Here is a 16094-nt window from a genome sequence, read left to right as displayed (position 1 = left end):
AAGTTAGTTTTTATACTCACCGCTCTGTGATCCTCCCTGTGACTCTGTTCCCTGGAAACAAGTCCACAAGTCCCCAAGGTAAGTTCGTTTTTATACTCACCGCTCTGTGCTCCTCCCTGTGACTCCGCTCCCTGGAAACAAGTCCACAAATCCTCGAGATAAGTTAGTTTTTATACTCACCACTCTGTGCTCCTCTCTGTGACTCCGCTCCCTGGAAACAAGTCCACAAATCCCCAAGGTAAGTTCGTTTTTATACTCACCACTCTGTGATCCTCCCTGTGACTCCATTCCCTGGAAACAAGGAGCAAATTCCCAAGGTAAGTTAGTTTTTATACTCACCGCTCTGTGCTCCTTCTTCTGACTATGCTCCCTGGAAACAAGCAAATAGGAATCATGACAGTTTGATAATGAGTGAAACAGTAAGCTGTTTCTTTCAGCCTGCCTTCAAATTTTGGACTGCTCTTTCTGCCAGACCATTGGATGATGGATGGCATGGAGCTGTGCTTATATGCTGAATGCCATTCGACTTTAGGAAATACTCGAATTCCCTGCTGGTAAATGATGGCCCGTTGTTTGTGACCAACATTTCCAGGAGTCTGTGTATTTAAAAAGATGTTTGCAGCTTTTCTATCATCGTTCTCGTGTTTGCCGAATGTACTCTATGCACATTCAGCCACTTTGAATGAATGTCCACAGTGACGAAGAACGTTGAGCCCATGAAAGGGCTAACATAATCGAAGTGTAACCAAGTCCAGAGTTTACCCGGCCGTTCCCACAAATGTGGGGGGCTGCTGGCAGCAATTTTTGTCCTTGTTGGTACTCTGGGCACTGCCCCACCAGACATAACTTCTCGCCAACATCTTCATTTTGGACACCCCTGGATGACTCTGGTGGAGCTCAGCCAGTGTCTGATGGTGGCCTTTGCTCAGGACAATCACTCTTGCTCCCTATAATAAAATTTTGCCCCCTACGCTGATCTGCTCTCGCCAGATCCAGAAAGGTTTCAATTTAGCTTGTGATGGTCCTTTTGTTTCCCCCATCACCACCACTTGTTTTAGTTTTGCCAGGACTGGATCTTTTTGCATCCACTGTCTTATATTGCAGCAGTTACTGGAAGGGTGTCCAGAAGGTTGAAAACCAGAACAGAATCTTGCAGTGGCAGCACTACCAGTGATGTGTCTGCCAGCGGGAGGTGGCTCAAGGCATCCACAATTGTTTCTTGGCCTCCTGGATAGTGTTTCAACTTGTAATTGTACACACTTCGTTTGAGAGCCCACCACTGAATTTGACCTGAGGTTAGGGGCAGTACGGCCTTGTCCTCTCTGAGTAGCCCTAGCAGGGGCTTGTGATTTGTTACTATTACAAATTTACACCCATAAAGGTATTGGTGGAACTTTCTCTTACCAAAGATGTCCCGCACACGTTCCTTCTCTATATGGGCGTATTTGTGATCTGCATCAACCAAAGTCTGAGAAGCGTACGCTATTGGACATTCCTGTCCATTGGGCCATCTGTGAGCCAACACTCCCCTAATACTGTATGGGGAGGTATCGCATGTCAGCACCATATCTCGCTTGGATCATAGTGTGCCAACACCTCAGACGATGATAGCTGCTTGTTCAGTTCCCTGAAGGCTATGTCTTGGCTACAAGACCCTTTCCAAGGCTGACCCTTTCTTAATAGCAGGTGTAAGGGTGCCAGGATAGAGGTCAGGTTACGTATGAACTTTCCACCATTATTCACCAATCCAAGGAAAGATGTAAGCTCCAGTTCAGACACGGGAACCAGGGCACCTTTGATTGCCCTCACTTTATCTTCCAACAGGTGTAACCTGGTCTTGTCAACTCTGCAGCCCAAGTAGATCACTTGGGGTACCTGGAACACACACAGTTTTCCCTCCTAAGACATATGCCTGCCTTGAAGAAACATCTAAGGACTATGTCCAAGTTCTTCAAGTGCTCTTTATTTGTCTTACCTGTTATTAGCATGTCATCCTGATAAATGGTAATCTGGGGTAGCCCTTGTAAAATGTTCTCCATCATCCGCTGAAAAATGGCACAGACCGACGAAACCCCAATGGCAATCTCATGTATTGGTACAAACCCTTATGGGTATTAATTGTAGCATACGTCTGAGAATCCTCATCTAACCATAATTGCAAGTATGCATGGCTCATGTCCAGCTTCATGAAGGATAGACCCCCTGCCCTGCCAGCTTTGCATATGCAAGCTGGATTTGGCTTGGCTCCTTTGATAGTCCCTAGACCTTCCCGAAAATACTCAGAGTATTTAATTAGGACTTCAGTTGAAAAATGTTGAGTCAATTAAGGTGAATCTATCTCAACTAATTTCGCCCCATCAGGCTTGGGCCCAAGCCTTTTACTACAATCAGTGGTAACTGAACCAGCTACTTCTCATACGAGACTGGAATTGAAGTTGTATCTTTAATGCATAATGTTTCCCCGGTATAGGTTCTCAGTCTAGCCAAGGTCTTATGCAAACTTGAGGATTGGAGTCCAGAGTGAATTTTGTTAAAGACTGGTTCTGCAATCACTGAAATGGCCACATTAGTATCAATCTCTATTAGAACCAGGTGATCATTTAACCAAATGTTTATTTTGATTGGTTCTAATTTGAACATTGCTAAACAATTTAATTCTTCCAATTCAGACATATGTGAACTTTCCAGGGTATGCACTGTCCTGGATATCAGCCTATGAGTTCTCTTACCCAATTTAGGTCCAGTGAAACTCTTCTGCCATCTCGAGTCCACATACCGTCAGCAACTACAATGGCTTGCCAGCCCAGATCCTGAAGAAAATTTTAACCGTTTGGCTGAGGCTTGGCTTTGTTTTACGGTTTCACTGTGGGCTGACCTAGAGTCCTTCTGTTCATGATATATCCCGAGTGAGGCTATGCAATTGCCTTCACTCAAGTGGTGAAGCCCAGGCTCAGTCGGCCTGGCGAGGGTATCCACTTCCATCAGCATACCCTGTAACTCATATACTCCACTTACCACATTTTCCAATGACAAATCTAGTTGTAGTACCTGTTTGAAGTCCAGTTGGGCTTCAACTAGTAGGTGCTTCTGCATGGTCACGTCATTAATCCCACATACCAAACCATTTCTCAGTATCTTACTAAGGATTAAACCAGTCACGTGCCTCTGCCAGTCATTTTAACCTCGTCAAAAATCCCGATAGGGATCTCCCCTGGTCCTTGAACTGCTGAGTAAATCCGATAGCATCTCAGAATTAGAGGAAGCTTGGGGTTGTAATATTCCTTAACTAAATCCATCAACTCTAGAAAGGTTTTAATATTTGGTGCCTCAGGAAATGTTAGTCTTCTAATAGCCGAAAAAGATGTGGGTCCACAAGCTGTCAGGAGAATTACTCATTGCTTTTCAACTGCCCCAGTGTAATTTGCCTGGAAAAAGTAACCTATTCTTTCCACTTTGGCAAGATCAAACAAGTCAAGTTTCCTAAATAATGGCATGATGCCAGAAATGCTTACCCAACTCAAAGATGACTGTTGCGAGCAGATTTCTTCAAGAGCTTTTTTCCTCTCTTGTTGCCACTGAAATAACTCCAGAGGCTGGTTTCTCACCACCACCTCATCCTTTATGTACACGTGCATAGTTCTTGACACTGGTCCAGCTTCCTCAGAGCTGGCTGTCAGGGTCAACAGAACTCTGAGACTCCTGTTTATATCTGTCAGCCAGGGCTCCCTGGTTGGACCACATCAATAGCCCCAATCAGGGAACTCATTTTCTGAGGTCCACCTGCCTAACCTCATTACAATCACTACAATGTCCACACACATAAATTCACAGAATCATACAATACAGAAGAGGCCCTTTGGCCCATCGGGTCTGTACTGCCAAAACTACCCCAAAACTATACTAGTCCCACTTCCCTGCACTAGGCTCATAGCCTTGAATGATATGGGACTTCAAGTGCTCATCTTTTTAAACATTGTGAGGTCATCCACCTCTCTTACCCTCCCAGGCAGTGCATTCCAGACCACCACCGCTGTCTGGGTGAAAAATTCTTTCCTCAATACCCCTGTAAACTCCTGCTTCCACCATAAAATGATGCTCCCTTGTTATTGACCCTTCAACTAAGGGGAACAGCTGTTTTCTACCCACTCTGTCCATCCCCCTCATAATATTATGCACCTCTATCAGGTCCCCCTCAACCTTCTTTGCTCAAAAGAAAACATCCTGAGCTTATCCAGAGATAGTAGGAACTGCAGATGCTGGAGAATCTGAGATAACAAGGTGTAGAGCTGGTTGAACACAGCAGGCCAGGCACACCAGAGGAGCAGGAAAGCTGATGTTTTGGGCCTAGACCCTTCTTCAGAAAAGGTTATCCAGCTTATGAGCTTATCCAGCCTGTCTTCATTGCTGAAATGTTCCATTCCTGGGAACATCCTGGTGAATCTCCTCTGCATTCCCCCACAACCCTTGTACGGTTGATTTAAGAAAACATTCCAAAAAGGCTCAGGGACTCAGGGGCAATCTCTCTAACCCATCAGACAGATTGAGATACGTGCTTGCACCATCACATAGTGGCTGCATTGAACCCTTAATTCAGTGCATAGTGCTTCTGAGTGCAGAGCTTGTGGGATTGAGAGAATTGAAAACAGAATCCAGGCTGGCATTCTCACTGTTACATTGAGGAGTGCTGTATTGTTGAATTAAACATTAAATGCAATTTCTGCCTGGCCTCTCAGATAGACATAACTGCAGCTTAACTCAAAGTGACCTGGGCAATAATTAGCCCTCACTCAATAAGGTAGTTTATCTCATTACTGTTTGTGTGTACATTGGCTGCTGTGTTTCATACAAATATGGATATACTTTGAAAAATGCTTCATTTTCTGTGAAATACTTCGAGATATCCTAAGCTGCTATGGAAATGCTGCTCCTTTTGCTTCTTTACTGAGAATCAAATTGTCCTGTTCAGTGACCAAAAGGAAGCAGTATAGCCCCTGAGCCAGGACTGCCTTTTAATTTATTCTGCAATTCATGTATTTTCTTTATTCCAACTGTCTTCACAGGAAAAATTGAGAAAAGAAATTGAAAATCTCCGGATAATTCAGCAGGATTGTCACTTCAAACACCAAGATGTGACAATATCCGAATCAGAAATCAAGGTAGAGTACACACACTGGGAATGGATCTAAGAAAGGGCTTGTCTTGAACTGGAAGTTTTGACATGATAGTGAGCTGTTTACTTAAGATGACCTGGTGGGATTTGAGGGGTTTCAGTGATCTACAGCCCTCATGGGAGTATGCCATGCAATATTTTGGGGAGGTGATGGCCTAGCGGTATTATCACTGGACTGTTAATCCAGAGACCCAGATAACATTCTGGGGACCCAGGTTTGAATCCTGCCACAGCAGATGGTGGAATTTGAATTCAATAAATATCTGGAATTAAGAATCTAATGATGACCGTGAATCCATTGTCGATTGTCGGGAAAAACCCATCTGACTCACTAATGTCCTTCAGGGAAGGAAACTGCATCCTTGCCTGGTCTGGCCTACATGTGACTCCAGTCCCACAGCAATGTGGTTGACCCTTAACTGCCCTCTGGGCAATTAGGGATGGGCAATAAATGGTGCCTAGCCAGCGCCACCCTCATCCTATGAATGAATAAAGGAAAAAATATAGGAGCCTGCCATATTTTGACTGACAATTTAATTCCTTGGGGAAGTATTTTGGGGGTTTAAGTGTGGAAATGTGACTGCTTGTGAATATAGTCAATTGCCCCTTGCAACCGTGCAGAAGTGATCCACTCACTCATTGTGCACAGCCAACTGTTGCTGGAGTGGGAATGAATCAGCTCTCATCTGTCCCCTTGTTGTCAAGCCCTGGGTTTCTATCTCTCCTCTCTTCCTCTGGAATCACGACATTTCTTCACCTTGTTTGCTTTCATATCCTCTGATTTCCTGCATTTCCCCACTGGCGACCATACTTCCAGCTTTGGAATTCCCTGCCTAAATGTTTCCACCATACACCCTTGTTTCTCCCACTTTAAAACCAACCTCGTTGATCATGGTCACCTGCCTCAATGTTTCCAGTTTTCCATTGGCTCTCAGTTTTAGTCTGATCACCATATTGTAGACCCTAGTTTGGACACTTTTTATGATGATGACATTGCTCTACAAATGCAAGTTATTGTTGATATCTTGATGCTTCTTGACTCAGGTTATCTCTTATACCAATACATTTATATGCACATTGGAAACAGGAGCAGGAGTAGGCATTCAGCACCTTGAGTCTGTTCTGCTCCTGAAACAGATCATCTACCTGTACATAATTTTTCCTCATTATCTCCTAATCCGCTAATGTCAATATACTCCATACATCTATTGATTTCCACCTTGAATATGCTCAATCCTTGTGCTTCCACAGTCCTTTTGTGTGTGTGAGTGTGTGTGTGTGTGTTTTTATAGCTATAGGATGCACATATACCTATAGATACAGATATATACTATAGATGTGCTCTCCTTCCCCTTTCCCTTATTGTATTATTCTTCCATATGTTTCAGTTCTGAAAAACAGCTCTTGCTCCAAATGTTAATTCCTCTGTGCTCTCTTCAGACACGAACTGAATTGCTGTATGTTTTCAAGTATTTCCCCTCCTTTCACTGTTTGCTGAGAAACTCACCATTTTAAAAGACATTACAACAGTGTAATGGTTAATGTTACACAACTAATAATCCACAGTTCAAACAGCCAAAAGCCAGATGGAAAATTTGAATTCACCTTCAAAAACCAAATCTGGTAATTAAAAAACTGGCCATAAATCTGTTAGATTGGCATTAAAATAAATCTCAACTGATGCATTAATGTTCCTCTTAAGAAGGAATCGTTGTGTCTTTACTTAATCTTCTACTTATGGTGGCTCAGTGGTTAGCACTGCTACCTCTCAGCGCCAGGGACCCGGGTTCGATTCCACCCTCGGGTGATTGTCTGTGTGGAGTTTGCACACCCTACCCGTGTCTGCATGTGTTCCATCTCGGTGCTCCAGTTTTCTCCCACAGTCCAAAGATGTGTGGATAAGGTGGATTGGCCATGCTACATTGCCCTGTAGTGTCCAGGGTTGTGCAGACTAGGTTGGTTAGCCATAGGAAACACAGGGTTCTGGGGATGGGGCGGGTCTGGGTGGAATGCCCTTTGAAGTATGGTATGAACAAAATGGATTGAATGGCCTGCTCCCACACTGTAGGAATTTTATGATTCTATTCCATGAGTCTGAGCCTATGTGTGACTCCAGGCCCACACCATGGCTAATGTAAGTTCCCAGTGGTTTGAGGAGAAGGCCTTTCTAATGGACACTTAGGAAGGAACCATAAATGCTGGCCATGCTGATCGTTCTTAAATATAAATGAATTTGTTGTAACTGTCAAACTCAGGGGGACCCAGTCTAGTGGTTGATGAAAACTGTGTTCAATTACACTGATTCAGTGCTTAATTAATTGCACTGTGTGTTATTAGAAGAGAGAAAATATATAGGGAGGAAAAGCAACAACTGCAAGATATTGAAAGGTCTTTGTGAGAACCAGACTGATTCATAATGGAAAAGTCAAAATCCTAATCAGCCCAAAGATACATGAAGCCGTAAATCTAATGAATCAGAGTCAGAGTGTGGGAACTTATAGAACGTTTCCCCAGTGCAACCGAGATTCTTTAATATCTTGGGCACGTGCCACATTGGGAGCTCTGCTCTGCATCACCATATCCCCTGGCAGTCCCTCTTGAGTGCTTGCACCACTCAGAATGGAGGCAGTTTGGAGAAGGTTCACCAGAATGATCCCTGGCATGGAGGGATTGTCCTATCAACAAAGGCTGAACAGGTTGGGATTCTAATCACTGGAGTTTAGAAGAATGAGAGATGATCTCATTGAAACATATCAGATTCTAAAGGGGCTTGACAGGATAAATGCTGAGAGGATATTTCCCCTCATGGGAGAGTCTAGGACCAGAGGGCACAGTCTCAGAATAAAGGGGTGCCAATTTAAACTGAGATGAGGCAGAATTAGGGAAGATGATGGCCTAGTGGTATTATTGCTGGACTGTTAATCCAGGAAACCCAGGTAACATTCTGGGGACTTGGGTTCAAACCCTACCATGGCAGAATTTGAATTCACTAAAAATCTGGAATTATGGGTCTAATGATGAGAATGAGTCAATTGTTGGGGAAAAGCCCATCTGGTTCATTAATGTCCTTTAGGAAAGGAAACTGCCATTTTACAGCAGTGCGGTTAATGCTTAACTGTTCTTTGAGCAATAAATGCTAGCTTAGCCAAAGAGAGAGTGGACCGATTATCACTGAGACATCAACAGGCTCCTCACCTGCTTAGTTTCAGAGTAAAGGGGTGCCAATTTAAGACTCAGATGAGGATGAATTTCTTCTCTCAGAGGGTTGTGAGTCTTTGGAACTCCTTGCCACAGAGAGCAATGTGAGTTGGGGGGGTGGTGGGGGTGGTGCAGGAGTCCCTGCCTATATTTAAGGCTGAGATCGATAGATTTTTGATCAGTTGGGGAATCAAGGGTTATGGGGAAAGGGCAGGAAAGTGGACGTGAGGAATGTCAGATCAGCTACATGGTGGAGCAGGTTTGAGGGGCTGAATGGCCTACTCCTCTTCCTGTTTCTCATGGGCAATTGTTCTAGTCTCAAGCACTCTATTCTCTCACTGAAAGAGCACAATATTCGGACCAGCTTAAACAAAACAAAAGATGAAGATCCCAATGTGTTGCATCAAGGAACGCAATGGTGCAGTAGAGACAGGTCCCGTACCCAGAGGGTAAATGACCAGTTTGTAACCAGAATATGATTTGGAATTTCAGACACAAATCGATCAGCTGAAAGAAAATCTCTCAAAGAAGTTCTCCGAATGGAGGAAGAGCCTGGAGGAGGATGAGGACTATGCCGTTAAAATGATTGAAGAGGAGGGGATGAAGATGTTGTCCAAGAGTGCCATGTGCTTTGGTGAACTGAACAACAAAATGCATCTGATTAGGCTGATAGATGATGAAACTCAGAATCTGGTCCATATGGATCCACTCTCATTTATTCAGGTACACTGCTACAAACAACAAATTACCTACCCACTGCTGATCTGCTGCCTTAGCCCCTCCATGGTCTTGCTCCCTTCCTATCCCTGTAACCTGCTCCACTCTGCAACTCTCCACAATCACTGGCCTCTTAATATACAGTGAGATGGCCGGAATTAACTGTGACTAAAGAGTTGCTGAGGGTTTTGGGAGCCTACCTGTTCCCTATGGTGGTCCTGCTGCTGGTTAACACAATGAATAGTATGAATGAGGGACTTGCCCCCCCTATTGAGGAGACCGTGCCACCTCAGCGAGATGCCGACCACTTCCAGCGCCACCCTGTATGGTGGCCACTGCTGGGACTACAGTCGATCTTGAGAAAGAGGAGGCCACATTCAGAGATCAACCCGGATCTCACAAGGGCCACCGCGAGGTTAGTTGGGGAGGAAGAGAAGGAGGGCAGGTTTTACAGGCCAGGGATGGGGAGGGGGATAACCTTGAAGGAGTCTCCAAAGGGCCAAAAAGCACAATAAATCAAGCCCTTCCCCCCACCCAACGCACAGAACATAGTTACAATGAACAAGGTTTGGCCATTCAGCCTGTCAAGCTTGCTTCATTATTCAATTAGATCATGGCCAATCACCTACCTCAATGTCACTTTTATGCATGATTTCTATATCCTTGATGTCATTACTCTCCAGACATCTATCGGTTTCTGTCTTGAACATGCCCAGTGGTTGATCTTCTACAGCCTCAGGGGTAGAGAATTCCAAAAATTCACTAGCTTCTGGGAAATCTAGAACCAAACGGCAAGATGTCAGAAGAAGGGAACACACAAGTAAGCCAAGGATAAGGAGGAATTTCCTCCCTCAGAGGGTAGTGAATCTGTGGAATTCTTTACTATGGAGGCTGTCGAGGCTGGGTCATTAAGTTTATTCAAGGTGGAGATAAACCAGATTTTTAATCAGTAACAGAATTAAGGGTAATGTGGAAAAGGCAGGAAAATGGATTTGAAGATCATCAGATCAGCATGATCTCTTTGAGTGGTAGAGCAGACTTGACAGCTGAATGGCTTACTTCTGCTCCTCTGTCTTATGGTTCTCTGAATGGAGAAATTACTTCTCATTTTAGACTTAAAAGAACCTGCCTCTTATTCTGAGATTATAATTCCTGGTTTTAAATTCAACAGTCAGGGGAAATAATTTTTATACATCCACCTTGTCACGCTCTGTAATTCTTGTAAGTTTCAATGAAGTCAGGCCTCACTTTTCGAAACACTAGGGAATATGGGTTCAGTCTCCTCAGTCTATACTGATTAGACAGTCCTGCAATACAGAAATTTATCTGGTGAACTTTCACTGAACCTCTATGACATGTATATTCCACTTTAGATAGTGGGACCAAATTATCCACTATACTCCTGGTGCAGTCTCATCAAAACTGTATACAAGGAAACATCTTTCCTTTTTTAATCAAATCCTATTGTGATAAAGGCCAATATTGCAAAAGGCAAGTGTTGTTTTAGATATATAAAAGATAAGTTCTAGAAGACTGGAGGGTGGCTAATGTTGTTCCATTGTTTAAGAAAGGTAGCAAAGACAAGCCGGGAAACTACAGACCAGTGAGCCTGACATTTGCAGTAGGCAAGTTATTGGAGAGAATACTGAGGGTCATGATAAACTAACATTTGGGTAATCAAGGTCTGATTGGGGATAGTCAGCATGGATTTGTGCATGGAAAATCATCTCTGACAAATCCTTTAGAGTTTTTCAAAGAGGTAACCAAGAGGATGGATGAGGGTAGGGCAGTGGATGTTGTCTATATGGGCTTTAGTAAGGCCTTTGACAAGGACCCACACAGCAGGGTAGTCATGAAGATTAGGTTACATGGGACCCAGGGAGAGCTAGCTAACTGGATTCAAAACTGGCTCGATGGTAGGAAGCAGAGGGTGAGGGTTGAAGGTTGTTTCTCGGACTGGAGGCCTGTGACTAGTGGTATGCCACAGGGGTCAGTGCTGGGAGCTTTGTTATTGGTTACTTACATAAATGATCTGGATGTGAATGTACAAGGCATGATTAGTAAGTTTGCAGATGATACAAAACTAGGAGGTATCATTGATAGCGAGGAAGGTTATCAAAAATTACAGAGGGATCTTGATCAGATGGTCACCCTGTTATAGGAAAGACATTTTTAAACTGGAAGGTGTGCAAAGAAGATTTACGAGGATGTTGCCAGGACTAGTAGGCCTGAGTTATAGGGAGAGGTTGGCCAGGGTAGAACTTTATTCCTTGGAACGTAGGAGAATGAGGGATGACCTTACTGAGGTGTATAAAATCATGAGGGGCATAGACAGGAATGTATATGGTCTTTTTCCCAGGAATGGGGAATTGAAAACTAGATAGAGGGCATAGGTTTAAGGTGAGAGGGAATAGATTTAAGAAGGACCTGATCACAGAGAGTGCTGTGTGTATGGAATGGGGTGTCAGAGAAAGTGGTTGAGGCAGGAACAATAGCAACATTTAAAAAACATTTGGATAGGTACGTGGATGGGAAGGGTTTAGAGGGATATGGACCAAATGTGGGCAATTGGAACTAGCTGAGTGAGCACCGTGGTCAGCATGGACCAGTTTGGGCTGAAGGGCCTGTTTCTATGCTGTATTACTCTATGATTGTATGACTCTATAAGAGAGAGGCAAGAGTGGACATTGGACCATTGGAAAATGAGGCTGGAGAAGTGGTAATGGGGAACAAAGAAAGGGCAGAGGAATCTACTGGGTACTTTATATCAGTTTTCACAGTGGGACACCAGCAACATTCCAGAACTTAAAGCGAGCCAGGGGGCAGAGGGGAGTGTAATGGTCATCACTAAGGAGAATGTGTTGGGGAAGTTGAAAGGTCTGAAGGTGAGTAAATCACCCAGATCAGATAGACTACACCCCAGGGATCTGAAGGAGTTAGCTGATGAGATTGTTGAGGAATTGATGGTGATCTTCCAGGAATCACTGGAGTCAGGGAGGGTCTCGGAGAACTGGAAAATATTAGTGTAATGTTGGCAAATGGCTAGTGTAAATCATGTTAATGTAGTGTGAGCCCTCTGTGGCAAAGAGTTTCACAGATTCGCCACCCTCTGGCTGAAGAAATTCCTCCCCATCTCATTCCTAAAGGGCCAGCCCTTCACTCTGAGGCTATGCCCTCGGGTCCTAGTCTCTCCTACTTTGTGGCAACATCTTCGTCACATCCACTCTATATTCTGTATTCTGTAAGTTTCAATCATATACCCCTCCTCATCCTTCTAAACGCCATACAGTACAGACGCAGAGTCCTCAACCTCTCCTTATATCACAAGCCCTTCATCCTGGGATCATTCCAGTAACCTCCTCTGGACCCCCTCTAACATCAGCACATCCTACTTTTGAAACGGGACTTAAAACAACTCACAAGATTCAAAACTGTGGTCTGACCAGAACCTCACATGTCTTCAGCTCTGCTCTTGTATTGTAGCCCTCTTGAAATGAATGCTAAACAGTACTATGGCTCAGAAATATGACCTCTTCCCCCCTACACCAGTTCTCTAGCCATGTGTTTTATTGCTCAATTCTTTACTTCAATGCTTAGTACCACGTGGAACTGAGATTATCCTGAGGCACTGCTTGAGAGGTCCTGATTTTCAATATTTGACCTAGGTCCCCAAAATCTGCTTTCAGCATCTAATCGCCCTTACCATTCACATCACTGGTGCTAATGTGGACACCAATTTCTAGCTGATCGCACCCCAATGCACCCCCCATCCCACAAGAATGTCACGCAGCCAATCTCTGCGACATCATTGACCCTGGCAGCAAAGGGGCAACATACCATCCTGAAGTCATATCTAAAGCCACAGAATTGCCTGTCTGTTACCCTAACTAACATATTCCTCATTATAAATGCTGTACCCCTCTCCAACCCCTTCCCACTCCTGCACAGATGATAGTGATGCTGGGACAAGTCAGATCCCAGAGTAAAAACCTATGTAGTCCTTTCATTATTTTCTTTCTGTTTACCCTGGTGGTCAGTCACTGAGCATATTCACTAAGGGGCTGCAATCTACTATTGACAAAAGAAAATAAGTTTATTGCACTCCGGACTAAAACAGAAACTATGGTACATAATACAAGGGGATTAGTTGAAACAAACGCATAAATACATTAATATATCAGGTGAGATGGTCAATCTTTTACACTCAGTAACAACCTTTCAGAGACTGAAACCTCAGTGAAGGGTCATTCCTGTCTCCACTTTAAAGGCCGTCGTTCAGCTGGCACGACCAGTCAGTTTCTTTTCAGCAAAGTTCTGCACGTTCATTTGATGTTATTTTCTTCTGACAATGTCTTTTCCTGAAACCCTCAAACAAGCTGCTCCCACAGCTACCATTGTTCCTTAAACTCACATCTTCAACAACTTTCTGTTTCTGGAATCTTTACCTTACTAATTTTTAAGCCATTCAGGGCTTCACAGACTGCTAAACTAACAGCAGTGACACTGTTACCAACCATTTCTCTCCTAATGTAACTTGCACACTCCCTTTCTAACTGGACCGATTTCTGTCTGTCTCCCTGTGTTACTGGACTCTTGTCATGAGGCAACAGCAGTTATTTTTTTTCCTCTTCTACCCTTTTTCTAATGTACTGAACCTATTCACCTTAAGGTATTAAAGATTTTATTAAATGCATGTGAACAAAGCAGATGTGCAGGCACTCCAGCATCACTCTCAGAATGAATGCAAAATTAAACTCAAAACTTAAAAGAAACAGAAATTGCTGGAGAATCTCAGCCACCCTGGCAGCGTCTATGGAGAGAAAGCAGAGTTAACATTTCAGATCCAGTGACCCTCTTCAGAAGCGAAATATTAACTCTGTTTCTCTCTCGACAGATACTGCCATAAACACTGAGTTTCACCAGCACTTTCTGTTCTTGTTTCAGATTTCCAGCATCTGCAATTTTATTATCATCCTTCTATTTAACATACGCAATAGAGAAGTACAAATCAAACGTGAAAAGCTCATTGTCATTCCTCCACTGTTGACCCCAAGCGCTCAAACAATAACGATATAGAATGAACCTTCATCATAGTTGACAGAAACTACCACATTCCCTTCACAACCTTTAATAAGAAATTCAATGAGATCTGTCAAGCACAATTTGCCTTTTACACATCCATGTTAGCTCTCTGCATTGAACTTAAACCTCTCCAAGTGCCTATAGATCTTTTCCCATGGGCAATCTCAATTTTTGTTGTTCCACCATTGGCTAGCATGCCTTTAATTATCTTGGCGTTACCCTCTAGAATTTACTCCATAAATGTGTCTGCCCTGCCACCGCTCTTTTGACCGAATGTGGCCTTATGTGGGAAAAATAAAGAGAACCAAAATGGTTATAATTCTAAAGAGGGTGCAGGAACAGAGAGACCTGTTGGATCTACATTCATAACTCTTTGAAGGTGGCACAAAATGTTGCCATGGCTTTTAAAACAGGATCTTTGAGTTTACTAATAGAGGCATGCAAAACAAAAGCAAGGAATTCATGATGAACATCAAACAGTACAGCACAGGAATAGGCCTTTCGGCCCACCATGACTGTGCCAACAGTGATGCCATTCTAAACTAATCCCATCTGCCTGTACGTGGTCTGTATCCCTCTATTCCCTGCCTGTTCATGTGGCTGTCTAAATGCCTTTTAAACATTGCTATCATATCTGCTTCTAACACCTCCCCTGGCAGCATATTCCAGGCACCCAAGTAAAAACATTTCTCAGACATCTCCTTTAAACTTTTGCCCTCTCACCTTAAACCTATGCCCCCTAGTATTTGACATTTCCACCCTAGGAAAAACATTCTGACCATCCACCCTATCCATGCCTATATAAAACACTTGGTTGGCCCCCGCTGGAGGAAAGTGTTCAATTCTGGGCCCCTCAATTTAGAAATGATATGGAGTCCTCTGAGATGATGTGACAGAGATTTAATAGACCGATAACAAAGATGATGAATTTAATACTGTCATGATTAAGGAAACTGGGATTGTCCTCAGAGCAGAGAAAAGAGAATTTAATTGGTTTGTCCACAATTATGAAGGAATTTGATGAAGCGAATAAGGATCAAATCTTTCCATTGTCTGTAAGACCACTCACTAGAGGACCATGATTTAAACATTTAGCGAAGGAAGCAACTGCAACATTCCTGAGGGCAGCACAATTCTGAAACTGTGAAGCAGCTTGTTATAATGATCGAGGAACAGCCTGACGAGGCTTCAAAATTGGGTAAATACTTGGATGAGGAAGTTCTGCAAGGTATTGGCCAGGGGAGTCAGGTTACTTGGATAGCTCTTTTAAAAAGTCAGCATAGAAATTATGGAATGAATGGCCTCCTTCTGTACACTATCATCCCAGGATTCTGTGGCATGAAATCAAGTTTTGATTGATAAAACTTCATTAGACATTTCACTACATCACAGGCGCTATAAACCCAAGTACAAATTGTTATTGCATGAGGCTTCTCATTAAGGCTGGTTGTTCTTAGCACATTGCCTAGAGTACCCCAACATTGCTGCTGTGTCTTCACACCGCTCCCCTTCCTATGAGTTGCTCTAACATAATGCATTCTCTAACATCAAATTCACTGTTTTAGTTCAACATGTGCTGATCTGTTATCTTGATGCCCTAACCTCCTTACTCTTTTTCTTTCTCCGCACAGAAATCTAAACAGGTCCTCTCTCGGTAAGTTTTGTTCTGTCCCACAGTAAATAATTGCTGATGCTCGGGCAGATGTGCCTTTGTCTGTTGAGTACCTCAAGTTGGTGACAGAATTAGTGTTTCAAATTTTGGTTCTATTTTCAGGCAAAGACAGGCCAGGCTTGAAGCTTCACTAATGATTGAGATCAGAAAACCACCACATTAATGTGCATCATAATAAGAACAACAGTCCCAGGTCCAATATACAGTGTCGGTCCCTGATCCAATATACAGTGTCGGTCCCTGATCCAATATACA

General features: G+C 43.4%; 1 protein-coding gene across 1 annotated transcript in view; it reads left to right on the top strand.

The window, feature by feature from the left end:
- The window catches only part of LOC109914860 (E3 ubiquitin-protein ligase TRIM7-like), a 38456-nt gene that overhangs the window by 7027 nt on the left and 15335 nt on the right, over window positions 1–16094 (top strand). The window contains exons 2-4 of the mRNA XM_020514474.2: window positions 5061–5156; window positions 8861–9091; window positions 15799–15821. Coding sequence (XP_020370063.1) covers window positions 5061–5156; window positions 8861–9091; window positions 15799–15821 — 350 coding nt within the window. The remainder of the gene's footprint in view (window positions 1–5060; window positions 5157–8860; window positions 9092–15798; window positions 15822–16094) is intronic.

Source organism: Rhincodon typus, chromosome 2 (assembly GCF_021869965.1).
Source record: "Rhincodon typus isolate 14 chromosome 2, sRhiTyp1.1, whole genome shotgun sequence".
NCBI classification, from domain to species: Eukaryota; Metazoa; Chordata; class Chondrichthyes; order Orectolobiformes; family Rhincodontidae; genus Rhincodon; species Rhincodon typus.
Note: the sequence above shows the minus strand (reverse complement) of the source record. Positions and strands in the feature narration are given on the sequence as shown.